Raw genomic sequence first — 18,484 nt, 5'->3', positions numbered from 1 at the left:
TCTATCTCTGGCCTTCTCGGATGCCCTTTGTTCATGGAGCCTCTGCTTCAACTACTCTGAAATCTCATGCTTGTTTTCTCTTCTTAGAATGGCCATCTCCTTTTCTCTTTCACATGATAACTATTTACTCATCTTTTAGGAGCTAATTCCATCTCCCTTGAGAAACCTTTCTGGATTCCCCAGGTTCACATCTCACGCTATGTTATTACCACACTTTGTTTTCATGCTTCTCTCAGAGTACGCAAATTGTACCAGCATCTGTTTGAATTGCTATCACTTGCTGGCTTGAGCTCTTCAAAAGCAGGGATGGTTGTCATATCCTTGGTACCAATTTCTGTACAGACACGTTCTTGACACTCAATAAAATTGGTTGAATGGAATTGAGTATCCCATTAACTACCTTTGCATCCTCTTAGACCACTTCATTTCATTTGCCTTCTATTAAAGTTGGTTCCCTGACCACATTCGTTTTTTGTCATTGCCTCTGACTGCACACAGTAGGAGCATAACAAATGTTGAATAAATGAATTAGTTCTAATAGCACTATTGAGCTTGTAATTAAGAGACACATGTATTTTTAGATTGCAAAATTCTCTGCAGATTTATTTCCTTGACATTACAATGACATATGACAGTGACAAAGAACTTCACATTTTGTGCATTTCTTTGGTCACCTTTCAGCATTTGAATGAATTACTCTTCACTTATGACTTTTGTGTGAACCTCCCGGCTCTTCACCCGCCGCTTGTTGACCTGCGACTCGGCAGTGTCAGCCCTTTCCTCGGCCTCTTCCAGCTCGTGCTGGATCTCGTGGAATTTGGCAAGGTTGACATTGGCTTGTTCCTCCTGAGAAAAGAAATGCATTTGAGAGAACAAGAAAATTTGACATTTTCTGATTCTTACTGCCTTTGTTACTAAGAGCAGCTATAGAATTTGCTTCATGAGTGAGAAAGCAAAAGGTTCTGTTCTTTGGTGATGTACCTATTTGGGGTAGGGCATCCCACATATTCACCTCTGTGTTGGTGGGCTTACAACCCCCTGTTCACTCTCTCTCACTTGACTCTCTTCCTGACAAACTTAAGATGCTACAGTGACAACAGGGATATCAAAGTAGCAGGAATTTGAGTCAGCCTTGTTTCTGTGGAACAAACTTTAAAAAGTAGGTACTGTGGTAGTATTGGGTGTGGAGAACCTTAAGGAAGGTTTTAGAATTAACAGGATGAGAAAGATAACTGCAGCCAAATGGAAAAGAAATGTTCTGAGGTCGATTCATCATGTACTTAAATAAGGCTTAGATTCAGAGTGCTCATTTGCACAGCCCCTATGGGTGCTGGGAATTGCTGGGAGTAGAGTGTTCTAGTTAGGGAGGGAGGTGGGTTGTAACCAAGATGCATCTCTACACTGCTTTGTCTGGAAAACTGCTAGAGGTTTCAGAAGAAATGAACCCGAATCTCTAAGGATCCAATAATTAGTGGTATGATTTTTTTCATTCTAAATAAATACTCATTTTCAAACCTAATTTTGTGTTCCCAATTTAGTCTTCTTTGCCTTAATGAAAGCCTCTTAAATTCTATGAGCTTTAGTCTCCACAAATCCTGGCCCTGCTCCTGAACCTTTCTCTCTCACTGGGGAGGTACTTACAGCCTCTTCAGCTTGTCTCTTATAAGCTTTAACTTTGGTTTGTAATTTGTTCACCAAGTCCTGTAGCCTGAGGACATTCTTGCGGTCCTCCTCAGTCTGGAATGAAAGAGGTAGTAAATAGTGTCGTTGTTTGAAAACAACTCATTTTTATTTTCTTGAAAGCAGTAGACTTGAATTATATGGAAAGGCTGATCACCTAGTAAGTAAGTTCCTTCACTCTTCTGTCATGTTTCCAAAGACCCTTGACAGCTTCAACGTTGCGCTTCTGTTCATTTTCAACCTCATTTTCAAGCTCCCTCACCTGGAAGAGGACAAAGGTGTTTAGCCACTTGGCTGTAACTAGCAGCATGAACAGGCTGGGAATTGAACAGGCTGGGAGACCCACCCTGGCCTCCAGCTTCTGGATCTGCTTCCTCCCGCCCTTCAGGGCCAGCTGCTCAGCCTCGTCCAGGTGGTGCTGCAGGTCCTTCACCGTCTGCTCCAGGTTCTTCTTCATCCGCTCCAGGTGGGCGCTGGTGTCCTGCTCCTTCTTCAGCTCCTCGGCCATCATGACCGCCTAATTAGCAGTAAAATAAAACCAGTAGAGAGAGCTGAGACAGCCCATCAAGATTCTAACTTGACCACCCCCGTGTGGCCCTCTGCTCACGTCAGTGATGGCCTTCTTGGCCTTCTCTTCTGCATTGCGAACTTCTTGGATAATGTCCTCCATCTCTCCCTGGATTTGGGAGATGTCTGTCTCCAGCTTCTTTTTCGTGTTGATCAGGCTGGTGTTCTGGTTAAAATATCAAATTTAGAAATACTGAGTACATGAGAGCAAAATTACAATGTCCAATGTTCTAATGAACCCACAAACTAATTAATTAAGGTAACTAATTAGTATCCCTTCTTGTTCCATAAATTATCTGAGTTGACAATATACTTTTACAAGACAGTCAACTCTGAATGTCACAGTTCATATAAACAAAAATATTGTTAATCCAAAGATATTTTAAACTTTTAACCTCCATAAAACATTATGAATACATTTTTAGATAGTACTAAGATTTGAGCAAGAATTTCATTTCCAGTCCACTGTATTTTTTACTTTTATGTTATACTCACCTGGGTGTGCAGGAGCTGGACGCGCTCGCTGGCATCCAGGAGCTCCTGCTCCGCCATCTTCCTGCTCCTCTCCGTCTGCTCCAGGGTGGCCCGCAGCTCCTCGATCTCGGCCTGCAGCAGGTTGGCTCTGCGCTCCACGATCGCCAGCTGCTCCTTCAGGTCCTCTTGGCCCCGGAGAGCATCATCCAGGTGGAGCTGGGTATCCTGTGGAATGAATGATCATTGAGACACCTTGTTCTCAGGGCTGCAGTCACCCCAACTGCCCTGGGACCATCTCCTGAGCCCATTTACCTTGAGGATGGCTTGGGTGTTCCTGTAGTTCTTCAGGGCCTCAGCAGCCGTGCGGTTGGCGTGGTTCAGCTGGATTTCCATTTCATTGAGGTCTCCCTCCATCTTCTTCTTGAGCCTGATGGCATCATTTCTGCTCCGGATCTCAGCATCCAGCGTGCTCTGCATGGACTCCACGACTCTAATGTGGTTCCTCTTCAGCTGGTCAGTTTCCTCATCCTTTTCAGCAATTTTCCTGTCAACTTCAGACTTGACTTGGTTCAACTCCAGCTGGATGTGCAGGATCTTTCCCTCCTCATGTTCAAGAGATGCCTTGATGACAGCAAGGGGTGACATTAGCAGGGAATGGAAGTGCATGGTATTCTAGAGATAGGAATTAGTTCCTACCTTTGTGCTACTATAATGCATCTTTTTTCCATTGTTACAGAAATTTCTGCCATGTGGTGGTGTTGGTTTTGTATAATTCTGTCTCCCTAGCTAGCTAATGCCCATGGGGGCAGGGCCCTTAACTTATTCATCTTTGCTTTCTCGGTGTCTAGCATACCGATGTCCAGTTATGTTAGTTGTATGCATGGTAAGTTTTCCATCCTCATATTTATTACCCAGAGTAAAAATTATTTTTCTTTTCTCTTGATTCTTGCATGTATTAGATCTTAATTCCTCTCAAAATGGTTTTAGAGTCTACCTCTGCCTCTTCTAAAGCAGCCTGAATTTCAGACTTTTCTTGTTCCACTTTTTTCTTTATTTTCTCCAGTTCATTTATGTTTCCCTCCTTCTGCAATCTGCTCAGTGAGGTCAGAAATCTCCTCTGTTCATGAAAAAAAAAAATTAAAAATTCATTCAGTGAGGGAAAACATTCTTTCAAATCTTTTGTTGAAGAAAAGGTAAAGTGTCCTCACGTTGCAAATTCTTGTTTTCCCACTTCAAGGTTTCACCTTGGTCTAAGGATTCCTCATAAGCATTCTTAACCTTGAACAGCTCTGTGCTGAGGGTGCAGGACTCCTTCTGGGAAGCTTCAAGTTCAGCATTAGTTTCTTCATACTTCTGTTTCCGTTCTGATAGGACCTGAGGGGCAAGGAATGGTCAAGAAATTGAGTGGAGAAAGTTTGATGGGATGAAAACCATTTATTCTGGCAACTTTCAAACAGAGTTGAGATGATCGGGGACTGAAAAATAATTATGAATGAGAAGAGTAGAAAGCACAGGAGTCCCCACTCCTCCCCACCTACTCGTGGAGCTGGAGCTGCTGAGAACAGCCCTTGGATGGTTTGAATAGGCACATGGAAGGTGGGAGGCTCTCCTTAATCACATGTTGAATGCTGAGACAGAAACTGGTGCAGAAATTACCTTATCGAAGTTCCTTTGCTTTTTGTTCAGGGCTGCACAGGCGGCGTTTGTCCTCTCCACATCAGTCATGAGGTCCTTGACCTCATTCTGGAGCCGCTGCTTGGTCTTCTCAAGGGAAGCGCATTTGGCGTTCACGGCTTCTACGTGTTCCTCGGCATCTTTCAGACGCTGGGCCAGCTTCTTCCTAAAAAGTGAAATAAGGACAATAGAAGTGAATGGTCACTCAGAAACTCTACTAAGGCATCCACCAAAACATTATAATTCCTATCTGGCTCTACATTATTCGCAGAATAAATGACTAGATCTCTCCTGAAACTTTCTCTTGAATGAGAAGGTCCCTTCCTTAAACTTTCTGTTGAATAAGATTCTCCCTCTTAAGTTCAGTGTTGAACCTTTGATTGCATTGAATATTTAGACCTTTAACAACAATATGTGTTATTTCTTATTACAGAGCTTAGTGTCTACTTTTTAGTCTTTAACACTGTATTCTTTTTTCCTCTACAAATAACCATGTTTTTACATCTCAAAAGGAGGAGCTGTGCTTTAAAGTCTGATTATTTTTCTCTTACATATCTGTCACCCTGGACCGATTTTTCCATTAATGGCTAAGACAGAGGAGCAGCACGGGAGAGTATAATTGACTCGTATTCTGTCTACACCTGTATGGATAGGATGATGTCAGAAGTTCCCCTTTTAAAAAATAATCATTCAGCTTCCTCTTGCACTATGTCCTTTTTCCTTCTACCCTCTAACTTAACTTCTTTCCCTAGACAACCTAGAGTATTTGTTTTTCTTGCTTAGGTTTATGTCATGCATGATTTTTCGTAGGTTTTTATTTGGGGAGCAATGGACATTTGCCCATGTGGTATTTAATATCAGGTGCACTTTTATTGTTAACAGAGCTATTTTCATTTTAGGTAATTCTAGAACATACTTAGCCTCCTCCAGCTCCTCTGTGCGCTGGATGGCGTCCATCTTGTATTTGGTCCTCCACTGGGCAACCTCACTGTTGGCCTTGGACATTGACCTCTGCAGCTCAGCCTTGGCTTCCTGCTCTTCCTCATACTGTTCCCCCAGCAGGTCACAGCAGGACTGCAGGACGTGGGCCAGGGCACTCTTGGCCTGAGAACATAGAGATTGGTGACTTAATTTTATATCTTTAAGGTGATGTTTAGTCCCTAAGCTCCTGTAGGCCACCAGAAGAAAATCTGTAGAAGTAAGCAGAAAACAATCTCAAAAGCAAGGATAATGACAGAAACAACAGCTGTAAGTAGGGCTAACCTTTCTCTCCTCTTCAAGGTGCCTTTTCAGTTCTTCTGTCTGTTGTGTGAATGCTTGTTTGCCCCTCGAGAGCTGAGAAACTAATGAGTCCTTTTCATCTAGCTGTCATGAGTATTCACCTATAAAGATCAAGAACCAGAAAACTCAACCTTAACTTTGGAAGTTAAAGCTCTAAATTACAAACTGGAGGGGGAAAGGGAGCTGGGTTTGAAACGTGATGGAGAGTGTGGCTTTTAGCAAACCACCAATTTCCACTTCAACCCTGGTGAGGACATCTATGTGAAAATGAGAAGTAGGGAAGACTGAGGCAGATTACACGCTTCTGAACAACACAAAAGATTTGGGGAGCTATTTCAAATTATTTGATCACAATAGAAACTGGTGAAGAAATATGTGAAAAAAAAAGTAAATCAAACCAACAAAAACCATTCCAGTGTTTTTTGTGTAAGGCAACAGTGTTGTACTAGTTTACCTTTCACTGAAACTTGATTGAAACAGAATTTATTCTTTGGAAAATAGGAGACTTTGAGCAGTTCCCTCTGAAATGATGTTTGAAGGAAAATCCTGGAAGAATTTTTATATTAAGAAACAATCAAGTGTCTTTCCACCCCAAGAATGAGTTGGTTTGTGGATAACTAATTAGTTCTTAAACTAAGTGGCATTTAAATTTGTCTCCCATTCTTTAAGCACCATAATTCAGAAAATGCACTATATAGTTGACCCTCGAACAATCGGGGTTAGGGGTTTCGACCCTCTGCACGGTTGCAAATCTGCTTATAACTTTACAGTCAGCCCTCTTTTTTCACATCCATGGATTCAACCAACTGTGGATCATCTAGTACTGTGGTATGTTTTTATAGGAAAAAAATCACGTATAAGTGGACCCACACTGTTCAAACCTGTGTTGTTCAAGGGTCAACTGTATTATGTTAAAAAGAGAGAAAACACTTTCAGCACCATTTTTGAACTGGTTACCTGTAAGCCTTATCTCTTTAACATTTAATAAGAATCACAGCTTTCATTTTTTTTTTCATACCACTAAATTACTAGGAGTAAACATGTAATGAGGAAAAGGAACTACAGGGAGCATTCTGATTATTTGCGAATACAGTTTTTCTTTTTCATAAAGTGTACTTATCAACTGTATAACAATAATAAAAGCCTTACTTGAGCTTTGTTCTAGAAAGAACAATATTTGAATGAATATGAAAGAGTAAAGTGGTTCTCCAACAATTTGATCTACCTATTACATTAATGGTCCAAATGACCCACAAAACAATTTCCATCTTGTTACCTCTCACTTGGGGAGAAGAACTTTGGTAGAAAGTTGGACAAGTTGATAGGGGGAGGAGTAAATGCAGAGACCCTCCAATTTGGATAATCAAAACTCTGTGTACCTCACTTGAATGCTCCTGGCTGGATTGTGGTCCTGAATATTTCCCTACTTAACTGTGGTGCTACCGGCAATTGGCAAGACTTCAGGGAAAAGACTGGAGTAAGCGTTCTTGGACAGGTCATTTCACCACTACCATAATCCGACATCTTTAAAATGGAGATAACATTACACAGACTAATGAGGGTAAAAAAGTAATTAACTTGTGGAAGCACTTTGAAAAGCAAAAGTAAATACTGTCAGGATACACTTTTTTATTAGATAACTTTTAGATTAGAGTGAAATCTGCTTTAAAGTGTTAAAAAATAAGAGAGCCTGGGTCTGTATTTAAAAGAAAACAAACCCAAAACCAAAAAGACAGAAAGGAAGAAAGTAGTCCATGCTGGTGGTCAATAAGGTGTTCATATGAGCGGCTCCTCCCAGGGAAGTCATATGTGAGCTCAAATAACTCAGTGTAGAGTTTTTCAGCAACTGGATAGCCAAGATAAATTTATCATTCAAGGTCAACACTGGTAGATGGCCCACCTGATTCCGTCTGCAGGTGCGCTCTCTGAGCCGTCAGGTCACTGAGCAGCCGCTGCTGCTCTTCCTCCTTCGTCTTAAGTTCACTCACTTGGTCTTCTAGAGCGCGGCACATCTTTTCAAGGTTTCCCTGCATTCAAACAGTGGTAAATGGCATCTTAAGCAAGTATTTGGACCATAGAAATTTGCAATAATCTAAGCATTCCATAGAAGCTGCAGTACTCACTTATTTTGAGAATAAACTACCTTTACAAAACAACAACAACAACAACAACTGAGGCCTTAGTTTGTGATGGAAAGAGTAACAAGACACATAGTCTAAACCTACTGCCATGAAATTGCTTTGTGAAACTAAGCCTTTACTCAGTTGGCTTATCTGTGATATGAGAATAGTGATACTTGATGACTCAGCTCATGAAATTTCTTTGAGAAGCAGGTTATGTATTTGTGCTTAAGGGAAAAACAAAAAGCCTAGACAAGGTGAGGTGTTTCAAAAATTTCAAAATACATCATTGAATTGTATTTTTTATTGGAAAGAACTTGAGTTTTCAGGATGCATATTCTTTGGGGACAGCTCTTCTCCTGTAAAGAGGGAGCACTTGGCCCCATGACATGGGAGTTGCCCTTCCTGCGACCAGCCTCCTGCCATAATCTCCTTCTGCCAGTTACTAGTGATTCTTGAAAGGCTCACTCACACCTGTCCTACAGAAATCTCTACAAGACTTAAATCATGATTGTACCTTGGCTTTGGAGACAGTCTCCACGTTGCTAGCAAGGTCGTCGATCTCCATCTTCAGCTCACTCTTCTCCTCCTCCAGCTTCTGCTTGACCCTCTGCAGGTTGTCAATCTGCTCCCCCAGCTCGGCCACACTGTCCGCGTGCTTCGTCCTCAGCGTGGCCGCTGTGGCCTCGTGCTGCAGGGTGGCCTCCTCCAGGTCCTGGCGCAGCTTCAGGAACTCGGCCTCCCGCTTCTTGTTGAGCTCTATCTGGGTGGATGTGATGCCGCCCGCCTCCTCTAGCCGCTCGCTGATCTCCTCCAGCTCCTGGGAGAGGTCCCAGCGCTGCTTCTCAGCTTTGGCGTGGGAGGCCCGCTCTGCCTCGATCTCCTCCTCCAGCTCCTCGATGCGGGCCTGGCAGTGGTGAAAAGCTCAACGTCAGCTCCTTTGTGTTAGTATTTTGTCATGTTGAATGAAACTGATGGAAATCATGGACTTACCTGTAACTCCTTGATCTTCTTCTGCAGTTGAATGCCAGGTGTTTGTTCATCTTCAATCTTGCTTTGCAGGCTGCTCATTTCAAACTCTTTCCTGTTAGGAGAGCAACACATTAGCTCATACTCTGTCCTCTTGCCAGTCTTCTTCTCTATGTGTAACTGAACGTTTTTGTACTGCTGGTGTTGAGGAAGTGCTAAGTGCATGTTTTACAAGTCAGTACTATACCATTTTCATTAAATACAAAAGTTAAAGATGTCATTATTTGTTTTTTTCTGTGTGCTGCGAAGTAATATTTTTGAGATCCAGACAACGAGCAGGTTACAATTGAACTCTCTCATACTCACTTTCGGAGTTTTTCATCAAGTTGCTGCTTATCATTTTCTATATCCATTGTGGATTCTTGGGCCAATTTTAGGTCACCCTCCAGCTTCCTCTTGGCTCTAAGTCCATGTGCAGTTTCTTTTCTTGCTCCAAAGACCCTTCAAGCTAAATACAAATAATGTTGAGTCAAAAGGATTGCTTAGCTTCCTTTCAAAGAAAATAAGTTCCTTGCTAATCCTAGACTTACGTCATCCACTTGCTGCTCTAGCTTGGCTTTAGCTTTGTTCAGGGTGTTCACTTTGTCCTCTTCTGCCTGCAGGTCATCCAGGGTCTGCTGGTGGGCCTCCTGGAGGGCCTTCTTTTCCCTGGTCTGCTTAGCTTTGACTTCGTCCAGGCCTGCCATCTCTTCTGTGAGGTTTTTCACCTAGAAAGGTTAAGGAAGAGATTATCTCTGCTCTAAAGCAGCTTAGTTAGATGGCAGAGTCTCTATATGCTGTATACAAATATATTTCATACCTTGTTCTCTGTGGCATGTTTCTCCTTCTCAACCTTGGCCAGTGTCAGCTCAAGGTCATCTATGTCTTTCTTCAGTTCCGAACATTCGTCCTCCAGTTTCCTCTTCTTGGCCGTCAGCTCAGCATTGATCTCTTCCTCATCTTCAGCTCTCTTAGTCACCTCCTTGATCTTTGCCTCCAGCTGGATTTTGGTTTTGATCAGCTGGTCACATCTATCTTCTGCATCAGCCAAGCTAGCTGTTTCCTGAGAAGGGACAGTAGACACTTTTAGATCTTGTTCTGTGGACATTTTCAGATTTTATTAAGATTTTGAAACCAAACAAGTAAATGGTGCTTTAAAGCTTTTGGTTAATTTTTATTAGCTTTCCATCATTTAGGAAATATTTATTGGGCACTCCACTTATGGCACTGGAGATTTTTAAAAAAGGAATTTGTCATAATTCCTGATGAATTTATAATAAAATTATACTTATTAATGATGGGGTTCAGGATAAACTATCCCAAAGTATGGTACCTTGGCATAATGAATATCTTAAGCTAAAGGAGTTTGAGAAAAGAGCAGAAATAGGAAGCCCACCCTGACCCATTCCCCTCACCCTTCTTCCCTGAAACAGGTCATAAAACTTCCATGTGGAAGGTCCCCTCCCTGTACTGGGAGGAAAGAAGACATTCTTATCACAAGAGGTGGGGAATTTAGGACTGAGAAGGCTGTATAAACAAACCTTGTTAAACTAATCCTTATCTTCCTAGTTATTTCTTCATCACTTACTACCCCAGTCCAGACCCCTTTGTCTTGTCAGTTCTTCACATATTTATCATTTCTTTGTCTAAAGGGTATAAAAGCTCCATGCTGTGGCCACTTCTTTAGGTCTTTATTCTCTTGGAAGGCTCCCATGTACACATAAAAATTAAATAAAATTTGTTTGTTTTTCTCCTGTCATTCTTTGTCAGTTTAAGTTTCAGACGCAGCCAAGGAACCCTAAGAGGGTCAAGGAAATTCTTTTACTCCCCTGCATGATAACCTGTGTTTAATGTGTTGGTATATAACTTCAGTTAGTTTTCTTTATTTAATATTATTTTCCAGAACAGTTTAGTATATGGAAAGCAAAGGAAATGGTTGGATATTTAGCAGAAAAGTGAATTAAAGGGAAGATACATGCTGCAGTGACAGAGTGGGTGGAATTAATGGGAGCATGCGGAAGAACTAAGGGGAACGGAACATTTTAGAAGGTGGTGCTAGAGAAGTAGCAAGTGTGTTTCTTAGGAGAAGAAATAGGAGTTGGAATATAAACCCTCTGAGGGCAGGGACTATGTCTCTTGCTCAAGGTTGTATCCCTAATGCTTGGAACTTCATGAAATATTTATTAAATGGGTAGTTGATAGAATAATGTTGAAAAGAAGTCATATTATTCTGAGAAGAGCATACTTAGATCAGTTATACTGATTATACTTGGATCATACTATACTGAGAGAAATTAACTTCCATACAATTATCTCTTGATTCTTAATGGTGTGATGAACCCCTCCTCAATTTGGAAAACCATTGTCTCCATAAACCACAAGGAAAGTCACAGTGCCAGCCTAGGTAGTTATAATTCATTTTTCTTTAATTTTTCTAGTTATGTGTCTAAAACCTGTGCGCCCACTGGAACCAGTGCAGATTCCCTTCTAAATTCAGAGAACTAGAGAGTAGCTTTTAATGTTTCTGTTCTTGATTTCAGTGGTGGCAGCTGAAATTTTCTTGTCATTTGGGTCACAGAAATGGGTTAGATAGTGGTGTTGATCAAATATTTCTTCTCAAGCCTTTGGATATTTCTTGGGACATCAAAACAAGAACACCAGTACTATTTCTCATGCTTTGCCTAATTGACACTATTTATAGAAAGTATTGCCATTTTCTTTGCGATGATCTTATTCTTTCAGGTCCTAGAGACTTTCTAAAGATATAGTTGAGAGGGAAATTGCCAGGGGACCATAGATTTTAAAATTCAGAATATGGGTTTTGAGTTGATACATTCTCATCATAAAGTCTCCTCGCTCTTCACTGTCAACATTGTTCTTTCTTCACTGCTCTTATTTGCATTTTTCAGCGGGGAGAATCTTAGGGAACAAAGATCACTTTCTTTACTGCCCATATTTTGGTAGGAGAAACAACAGGGGGAAAGGAAAAATGCTTTTATTTTTCCCTTCTCAACAGAAAGGAATCCTACCACAGAGCTTTTTAGTAATATTGTATATGAAATTTTATGGAACATTCAGAGGAGTTGTGAATTAAGAAAGATTGATAACCAGTCCCTTAATAAGGTGGAATTTAGACTCTCCCCTAGCAACTGCTGAATTGAAATTTTAGCATTAAATTGCAAGCAAAGGCTTCTGATACTCACAGATTGAACCTGGAGCTGCAGGTCATTTTTCTCTTGCATCAGAGTTACTATTTTCTCTTCAAGTTCTTTCCATTTTGCCTCTGACTTAGCTACCTCTTCTTTGGTCTTCTCAAATCCTTCGTTCTTGGTGGCCATCTCCTTCCCTGTCTCTGCACTCTTGAGGAGGGGCTTGATTTTGAAATATAGCTTCATCCAGGGCCAGTCTTTCACATTCATGAAAACACGAATATTGTACTGGATATAGAAGATGGACCCTCTGTGATAGGAACAGAAATGTTCAAAGTCAGGTATAACAGGAAACAGAATTAAAAGGCCTAGGCTGATGGGGTTTAGTAACATTTCCTATTTTACCTCCTCTCCACCATCTTCTGGTACTCCACTCTTGCCAAGAACCCTCTGCACCTGGCCTGGGTTCGAGTAATCAGATGGGCCAGCTTGTCATCTCGCATCTCCTCTAGGAGCCCCAGAAGGCCAGCTTTGAAGAAGACCTATGCGTGGGCAGAGTTGCAGATCAGAAACTTTACATAAACTCCAAAGGGACAGGCATAGGGTCTGGTGGGCCTTAGAGACTATTACCTTGGTGTGACCAGATTTATACTGGGTGTGGTCAATGTCGATGGACCCAAGGAGCTTCTCAGAAGCCTTCTTGCTGTCAATGAATTGTCCTTCAGGGATTGCACTTGCATTTAATATCTTGTGTCTGTTTAAGCCAAACAAATAAATGATAGAGCTGTTGTCACCAACAAGAAATCTTCCTGCCTTATTATAGAAACAACTTAACTGTTGGGTAGTCTAACACAGATAAACAAGCGATCGTATCTATCTCTTTATCTAGTCTTTGTATATTCAAAGGGTGTCAAACTTTTGGTATATCAATACGGAGTCTGTTAAATTTGTTGCTCTTCAATTTTAATAGAAGTTATAAAGGATAGGATTATTTCATTGAAAAATGAAATAACAAGAACCTTGTAAAATAATTCACAGTGAGAAAGTCTGACCTGTGTTTGAAGTCTGCATACAGGATTCTGCTTGGGAACCCCTTCCTGCAGATGAGGATGCCCTCCAGCACACCGTTACACCTCAGCTGGTTCAGGACAAGCTCATGATCCATGGCCCCTAAAGAGAGATACATTTTCCATATAATAGTCTGATGAGAAATTACACTAGAGCTTGTCTGGATATCAGAAGTGTCTTACCAGGGGTTTTGGTTTCACTGGGGACGATGTACTGTGCAAAGTGGGGGTGAGTGCTTCTCAGGCTGGTCATCAGCTTACTCAAATTCTCCTGTGGAACCATGTGAATATTTGGTTAAAAATACACTATTTTTGTACATTCATATTTATAGACATAATTATCATGGTCCATGATACTGTTTTAATTTCAATGATTAGTATCCAGATTGAATTTGCAGAGGGTTATCTCTGGAAATATCTCTATTTTCCCTATCTTTGTGCATTATAAACTCGCTGTTGAAGTGGTTATTCATTCCTGTTGAATTTCCTGGCATATGTTATAAAGTTACGGCATTTTAACATATGGAAATACTCTACCCATAATCTTTTGCCTAGATAATATGGTCCGATTTACAAAAAACTCAAAATCTTCTTCCAGCTCTCCCGTTTCTTTCTTTACCCAACTTTCAATTGTATCTGCTTCTCTAACAAATGCTTATTCCTTATAATTACGTAGCTGTGTCTTCCTGCTGGTTTCATAGAAAGGGGCCTTTTAATGCCTTGTTCTGCGAATTGGCAGAAAACGGATAGCCATCTTGCCAATGTGAGAGGTTTTCCACCCTATGGAAATCCTGATTTTTCAGAATAACTAGAACTTCAGTTATTACAGATAGGATTGTCAAAAGATAAGTAAATTTTCCTTAAAAAGCTATTTCTTATCACACCTGATTTCTTATTTTCTTCTTTAGATCAGCCTCCAAATCCTACCACTATTTTTCTATCCTCACCTTTCACAATCTACTCATTTCAGTTTTACGCCAGTATACACCTAAGCACCTACCCCATTTGGACGCTCCCAAAGAAAATCTCATGTTTTGCTTAATCTTCTCCCAGAAGAAGCTTTTAAGTGTCAAATGACCTTATTTCCCAGCCCCAATATTGAATTTTACCGTCTCATACTGACTCTGACCTGGCACCTGTGTCTCCTATATACTGAGCTATCTCTTCCAAGCTACCCCACACCTTCCTGTGAGAGTCAATGCTACCACTACCTGCTGACCTGTCTCCTGGAGCCACATTTAGTTCTAGAATCCTTGCAAGATTATTTACCCTTCCCCACATAGTAAAGTAAAATTTAACTTCCTGAACCTAATTAGAGAGAGAGAGTGAAGTTTGTACCCTGAAGACAACTGACACGGTCTGGCAAGAAGAACCCTTCTTCTTGCCGCCTTTCTTTGTACCGCCACCCTCTAAGGGGAAGAGAAATCACAAGCACTCATAGTACAGGCTTTCTCTGCCTCAGTTTTATACATGAAGTAAAAGATTAATTCTGTTGATAATTACCTGCTTCAGATGTTTCCTCAGAGAAAAGGAAAGCCAGAATCTTCACTGTGGAATTCTGGTACAGCCCGACCACCATCTCGTTCAGGGGGTCCTTGTTCTTCTCCAGCCAGCCGGCAATGTTGTAGTCCACAGTGCTGACGTAGCGCACCAGGGAGAAGTGGGCCTCAGCCCTGCCTTTAACCACCTTGGGCTTCTGGAACTAGACAGACTTTCCAAGATGCTGGTCATACAGCTTGTTCTTGAAGGAGGTGTCTGTGGCCTTGGGGAACATGCACTCCTCTTCCAGGATGGAGAAGATGCCCATCGGCTGGAAGCAGACCACAGCACAAAGTTACAATTCTATATAAGCATTTTTCTTTGTCTATAGAATTAAACAAGGTGCAGTGAATAATTTAGTTCTCACAAAACATAGTTTCTAAAACTTGAAACGGACCTTCTCGATGAGCTCAATGCAGGCGGCCAGGTCCATCCCGAAGTCGATGAACTCCCACTCGATGCCCTCCTTCTTGTACTCCTCCTGCTCCAGCACGAACATGTGGTGGTTGAAGAACTGCTGCAGCTTCTCGTTGGTGAAGTTGATGCACAGCTGCTCCAGGCTGTTGTACTGGGTATTTCAAATACCAAAGAGTTTGAGTGAGTTTGGAAAATCCAATGGAGACTCAGCAAAGCAGACACACAGCGGAAGGGTGCTTTGAGGCTTGTCATTGATGCAAACAACTCGCGTCAAAGATCTCAAAGCCAGCGATGTCCAAGACCCCAGTGAAGTACTGCCTGGGCTGCTTGGTGTCCAGCTGCTGGTTGATGCAGGTGACCATCCACAGGCACATCTTCTCTTAGACGGCTTTGGCCAGAGCGCCCACTGCATTGTACACCTTCATAGACAGAGTAATGATCGTTGCTGTTATTAAAGACGTGTCCTGAAGACCTGGGAAGTGTGAGATTCACAGAGGTTGTGCCATTACCTGCTGCACAGTCTGGCCTTTGGTGACATACTCATTGCCGACCTTGACCCTGGGGTAGCAGAGGGCTTGGAGCAGGTCAGCAGAGTTCAGACCCTGGAGAGAGGCAGCCTTGTCAGCAACTGCAGAGACACAATTCAGACATCCAGTATGACCCACTATGACCCCACCGTTCCTAGAGGCAGAGTAAGGAATGAATCATTCCTATGTGGGGTTATATTTGTATGTGGCCATCATATGCTCAGGTGCAAAGGAGCCATGAGTTTGGAGTGGGCTTATTTGCCTCTATTCTCTCATTTAACCCAGATGGAGGTTCATTTGGTACCTTCGGTGCCATCTGGCTCTGCTTGCTCCTCACGCTGGTTTTGCTTAAATTTCAAGTTCCCATAATTCATTACTGCCCCCGTGAGATTGTAGATGGACACTTTTTCATCAGAAGAGAAGCCCAGGATGTCAGTGGCACTCTACCAGGAGAGATGAGAGGGCAGAATTAGGGCAAAAGACACTAACTTATTTAGAAGAACTTATACTGTGTCCTTATTCACACCTACAGCAGGTTGTCGTTGTCATTTCCATACACAATGACTTATTTTTAAAAAACTTCATGTGTAACTGACATCTGTGGCCATCAGCTCTTCTCGGTCGTCAGTGCTAGGGACTGTGATCTCCCCTTGACTGATGAAGGCATAGTCATACGGGTGGTGGTGATCAGGAGCATTTCTGGGTGCATAGAATTCAGGGTGTATGGTTTACGTTAGAAGGTGTGCTAATAAAAACATTGGCTTCTAACTTAATAAATTTAAGCTCTTTTGTACCAATTAGTTCTGGCTTCTTGTTAGACATGATCTGATAAAAAATATGGTAGCCTCTTTCTGCCTTTAGCTGGAAAGTGACTCTAGACTTCTCCAGAAGATCTGCAATGGAAAGTAGACATTGGATTAGCGGGAAAAATTATAAAGTTCCTGGAATGATTTTGGAACTTGGGGTCATAAGCTCAATCTCACTGGCCCCATGAGATTTCAGCTGAATGGTCCCGTGGGATATCACATATTACGTCTCTACCACTGTGGTTGCTCTTGCCACCTCTAGAAGGAAACTGAAGTTGCCTGGCTCAAGACATATTCATTTCTCATACAGAAGATTCTTGACATTTCAAATATAATTGATTCTTGATAACCTGTTCCTCTTCAGGGTCTCTTCTCGCTTTATAACAGGGGTTACTAAGAGCAACATTTATCAAGGCTCACACTAGGAAGAAATCACATACACTAAACCCAAGTTATATACCCCCAGTCTTAGTTTTTTCTTAGAAAAATTTGAAATTTCTTCTGAGGCTGGCATCCTTCAGATAAGCCCAGCAACTCCTGGCAGTTTCTAGAGCACCGTTGGCTCCTGACTGAAGTGGATGAAGCACACTGTGGGCTCTGGTTAAGACTGGCATTACCCACAGGCATGTTTGGCAGTGACTGGTGTTTCACAGGCTCCAGGCTCAGCAGGAGCTGTAAGATGTTCCTCCCAACCATCATTTGTCATTCTTGGATTCTGTTTAGGAGGTCCTGTTACTCACATGTTTCAATATCAGCAGAAGCCAGTCTCCCCATGGTACCGAAGTGGATCCTGATGTATTTACCCTTGCAAGTGAAAAAGATGATGTTATATACAAGACTGTTAGCACACGAGTAAAAAGAGATTGAATTAATAACTCAGAGAGCCTCCTCTGGCATTTGAGAGGACACCTGAGAAAACCCTTCGGTGACCCACAGACTTACAAAGCGAGAGGAGTTGTCGTTCCTCACGGTCTTGGCATTGCCAAAGGCCTCCAGCAGGGGGTTGGCACTGATGATTTGATTTTCCAGAGTCCCCTGCAAAGGCAAGAGCAGTCCTCACATGTGGGGCTCGGGAGTTTCTTACTTGACGGCTTGGATTCTGACGTGGCAATCAGACCTGCCTGCATTTTGCCAGTAGTAGCTTCCTCCTTCCTCTTCTCCCCAGTGACTGCAATTGTTGCAAAGTACTGGATGACACACTTCATGTTCACAGTCTTCCCAGCCCCAGATTCTCCGCTGTCAAGCAGTGATCAAATATGTGTGAGAAATTAAGCTCTGTGACAAAGGAAACTACTTCCTCCATTAGCATTTACTCTTATGTGCCTGTCTTTATATGTCTTTGTCAGAGTCCCCTAGATCTTTCTCTTCAGGCCACATTTAGCCCATATTATTTCTGTTGCTTTGCACTGATAAGCATCTGAGACAGTCGATCATTAACCATGTAGCACTTATTTCTTGAGTGCTTAAAATATGTCAGGCTCTCTTCTAGGTGCTGAGGCCGGGCTTCAGGGGTCCAAGAAGCAGCTCCTCAAGTACTATGTAGTAAATGAAACAATTAGTAAAAAACTCTCTGAAGCAATGCATGTGTTCTTCAGCTTCCTTAGACTAAAGATATTCCCAAGTTAGGTCTTTGAAGGAATAGACATTCCTCAAGTAGGCCTTGAAAATGAACCCCTGGTAACGTTCGCAAACTGCCCAAACTTCAGAAGGTGTGTGTGCTCATGGTCCGGTACTGGGTTCTGGCCATGTGTGGACATGGTGTTTTATATCTCCTAATCCCTGGCAAGCTCTGGAACTTTCAAGAATGGGCTAGCAAATGATGTAATTTGCGACATTGTTATTTTATATTTGGATGCAATCCGAGCCCTATAATAAGTGATAGCAATATTTAGTTCCAGGCTGATTATGCCATTGCTTTACTATGGGGCATGAACTAATTTCTTCTTTTGGATTGTGATTTTCCCAGTGAAAATAAAATAGGAATAGGTCTCAGAATAATAATACATATGTGATTAAGGTAGACTGATTCTCTCGATCTAGAAGAAAGACAGTGGACAGTCAGCATACCTACTAGTTACACAAACAAAACTTTCTATAGGGAAACACTGAGGGCATTGAGTGTAAGTGTCACACTCAGTGGGGTTTTTCCATATATTATTGTAAAGTTACATGTGG

General features: G+C 41.9%; 1 protein-coding gene across 1 annotated transcript in view; it reads right to left on the bottom strand.

The window, feature by feature from the left end:
- Positions 1 to 693: 693 nt before the first annotated feature.
- Positions 694 to 18,484, bottom strand: part of LOC309837515 (myosin-1-like) — a gene marked incomplete at both ends in the record, with an annotated part of 19,527 nt that continues 1,736 nt past the window's right edge. Inside the window, 41 exon segments of the mRNA XM_082678036.1 lie at positions 694 to 846; positions 1,642 to 1,737; positions 1,841 to 1,942; positions 2,027 to 2,197; positions 2,288 to 2,413; positions 2,743 to 2,946; positions 3,034 to 3,342; positions 3,716 to 3,794; positions 3,796 to 3,838; positions 3,930 to 4,095; positions 4,378 to 4,561; positions 5,312 to 5,499; positions 5,659 to 5,763; positions 5,767 to 5,777; positions 7,577 to 7,703; positions 8,314 to 8,703; positions 8,790 to 8,880; positions 9,132 to 9,231; positions 9,234 to 9,273; positions 9,356 to 9,532; positions 9,625 to 9,867; positions 12,008 to 12,263; positions 12,359 to 12,495; positions 12,584 to 12,707; positions 13,006 to 13,123; positions 13,204 to 13,291; positions 14,359 to 14,429; positions 14,524 to 14,722; positions 14,726 to 14,830; positions 14,957 to 15,127; positions 15,246 to 15,356; positions 15,360 to 15,395; positions 15,486 to 15,604; positions 15,808 to 15,946; positions 16,100 to 16,182; positions 16,185 to 16,202; positions 16,298 to 16,396; positions 17,050 to 17,113; positions 17,252 to 17,344; positions 17,431 to 17,545; positions 18,318 to 18,345. Coding sequence (XP_082534162.1) covers positions 694 to 846; positions 1,642 to 1,737; positions 1,841 to 1,942; positions 2,027 to 2,197; positions 2,288 to 2,413; positions 2,743 to 2,946; positions 3,034 to 3,342; positions 3,716 to 3,794; positions 3,796 to 3,838; positions 3,930 to 4,095; positions 4,378 to 4,561; positions 5,312 to 5,499; positions 5,659 to 5,763; positions 5,767 to 5,777; positions 7,577 to 7,703; positions 8,314 to 8,703; positions 8,790 to 8,880; positions 9,132 to 9,231; positions 9,234 to 9,273; positions 9,356 to 9,532; positions 9,625 to 9,867; positions 12,008 to 12,263; positions 12,359 to 12,495; positions 12,584 to 12,707; positions 13,006 to 13,123; positions 13,204 to 13,291; positions 14,359 to 14,429; positions 14,524 to 14,722; positions 14,726 to 14,830; positions 14,957 to 15,127; positions 15,246 to 15,356; positions 15,360 to 15,395; positions 15,486 to 15,604; positions 15,808 to 15,946; positions 16,100 to 16,182; positions 16,185 to 16,202; positions 16,298 to 16,396; positions 17,050 to 17,113; positions 17,252 to 17,344; positions 17,431 to 17,545; positions 18,318 to 18,345 — 5,279 coding nt within the window.

Source organism: Grampus griseus (assembly GCF_964374135.1).
Source record: "Grampus griseus genome assembly, chromosome: 20".
NCBI lineage: Eukaryota > Metazoa > Chordata > Mammalia > Artiodactyla > Delphinidae > Grampus > Grampus griseus.
Note: the sequence above shows the minus strand (reverse complement) of the source record. Positions and strands in the feature narration are given on the sequence as shown.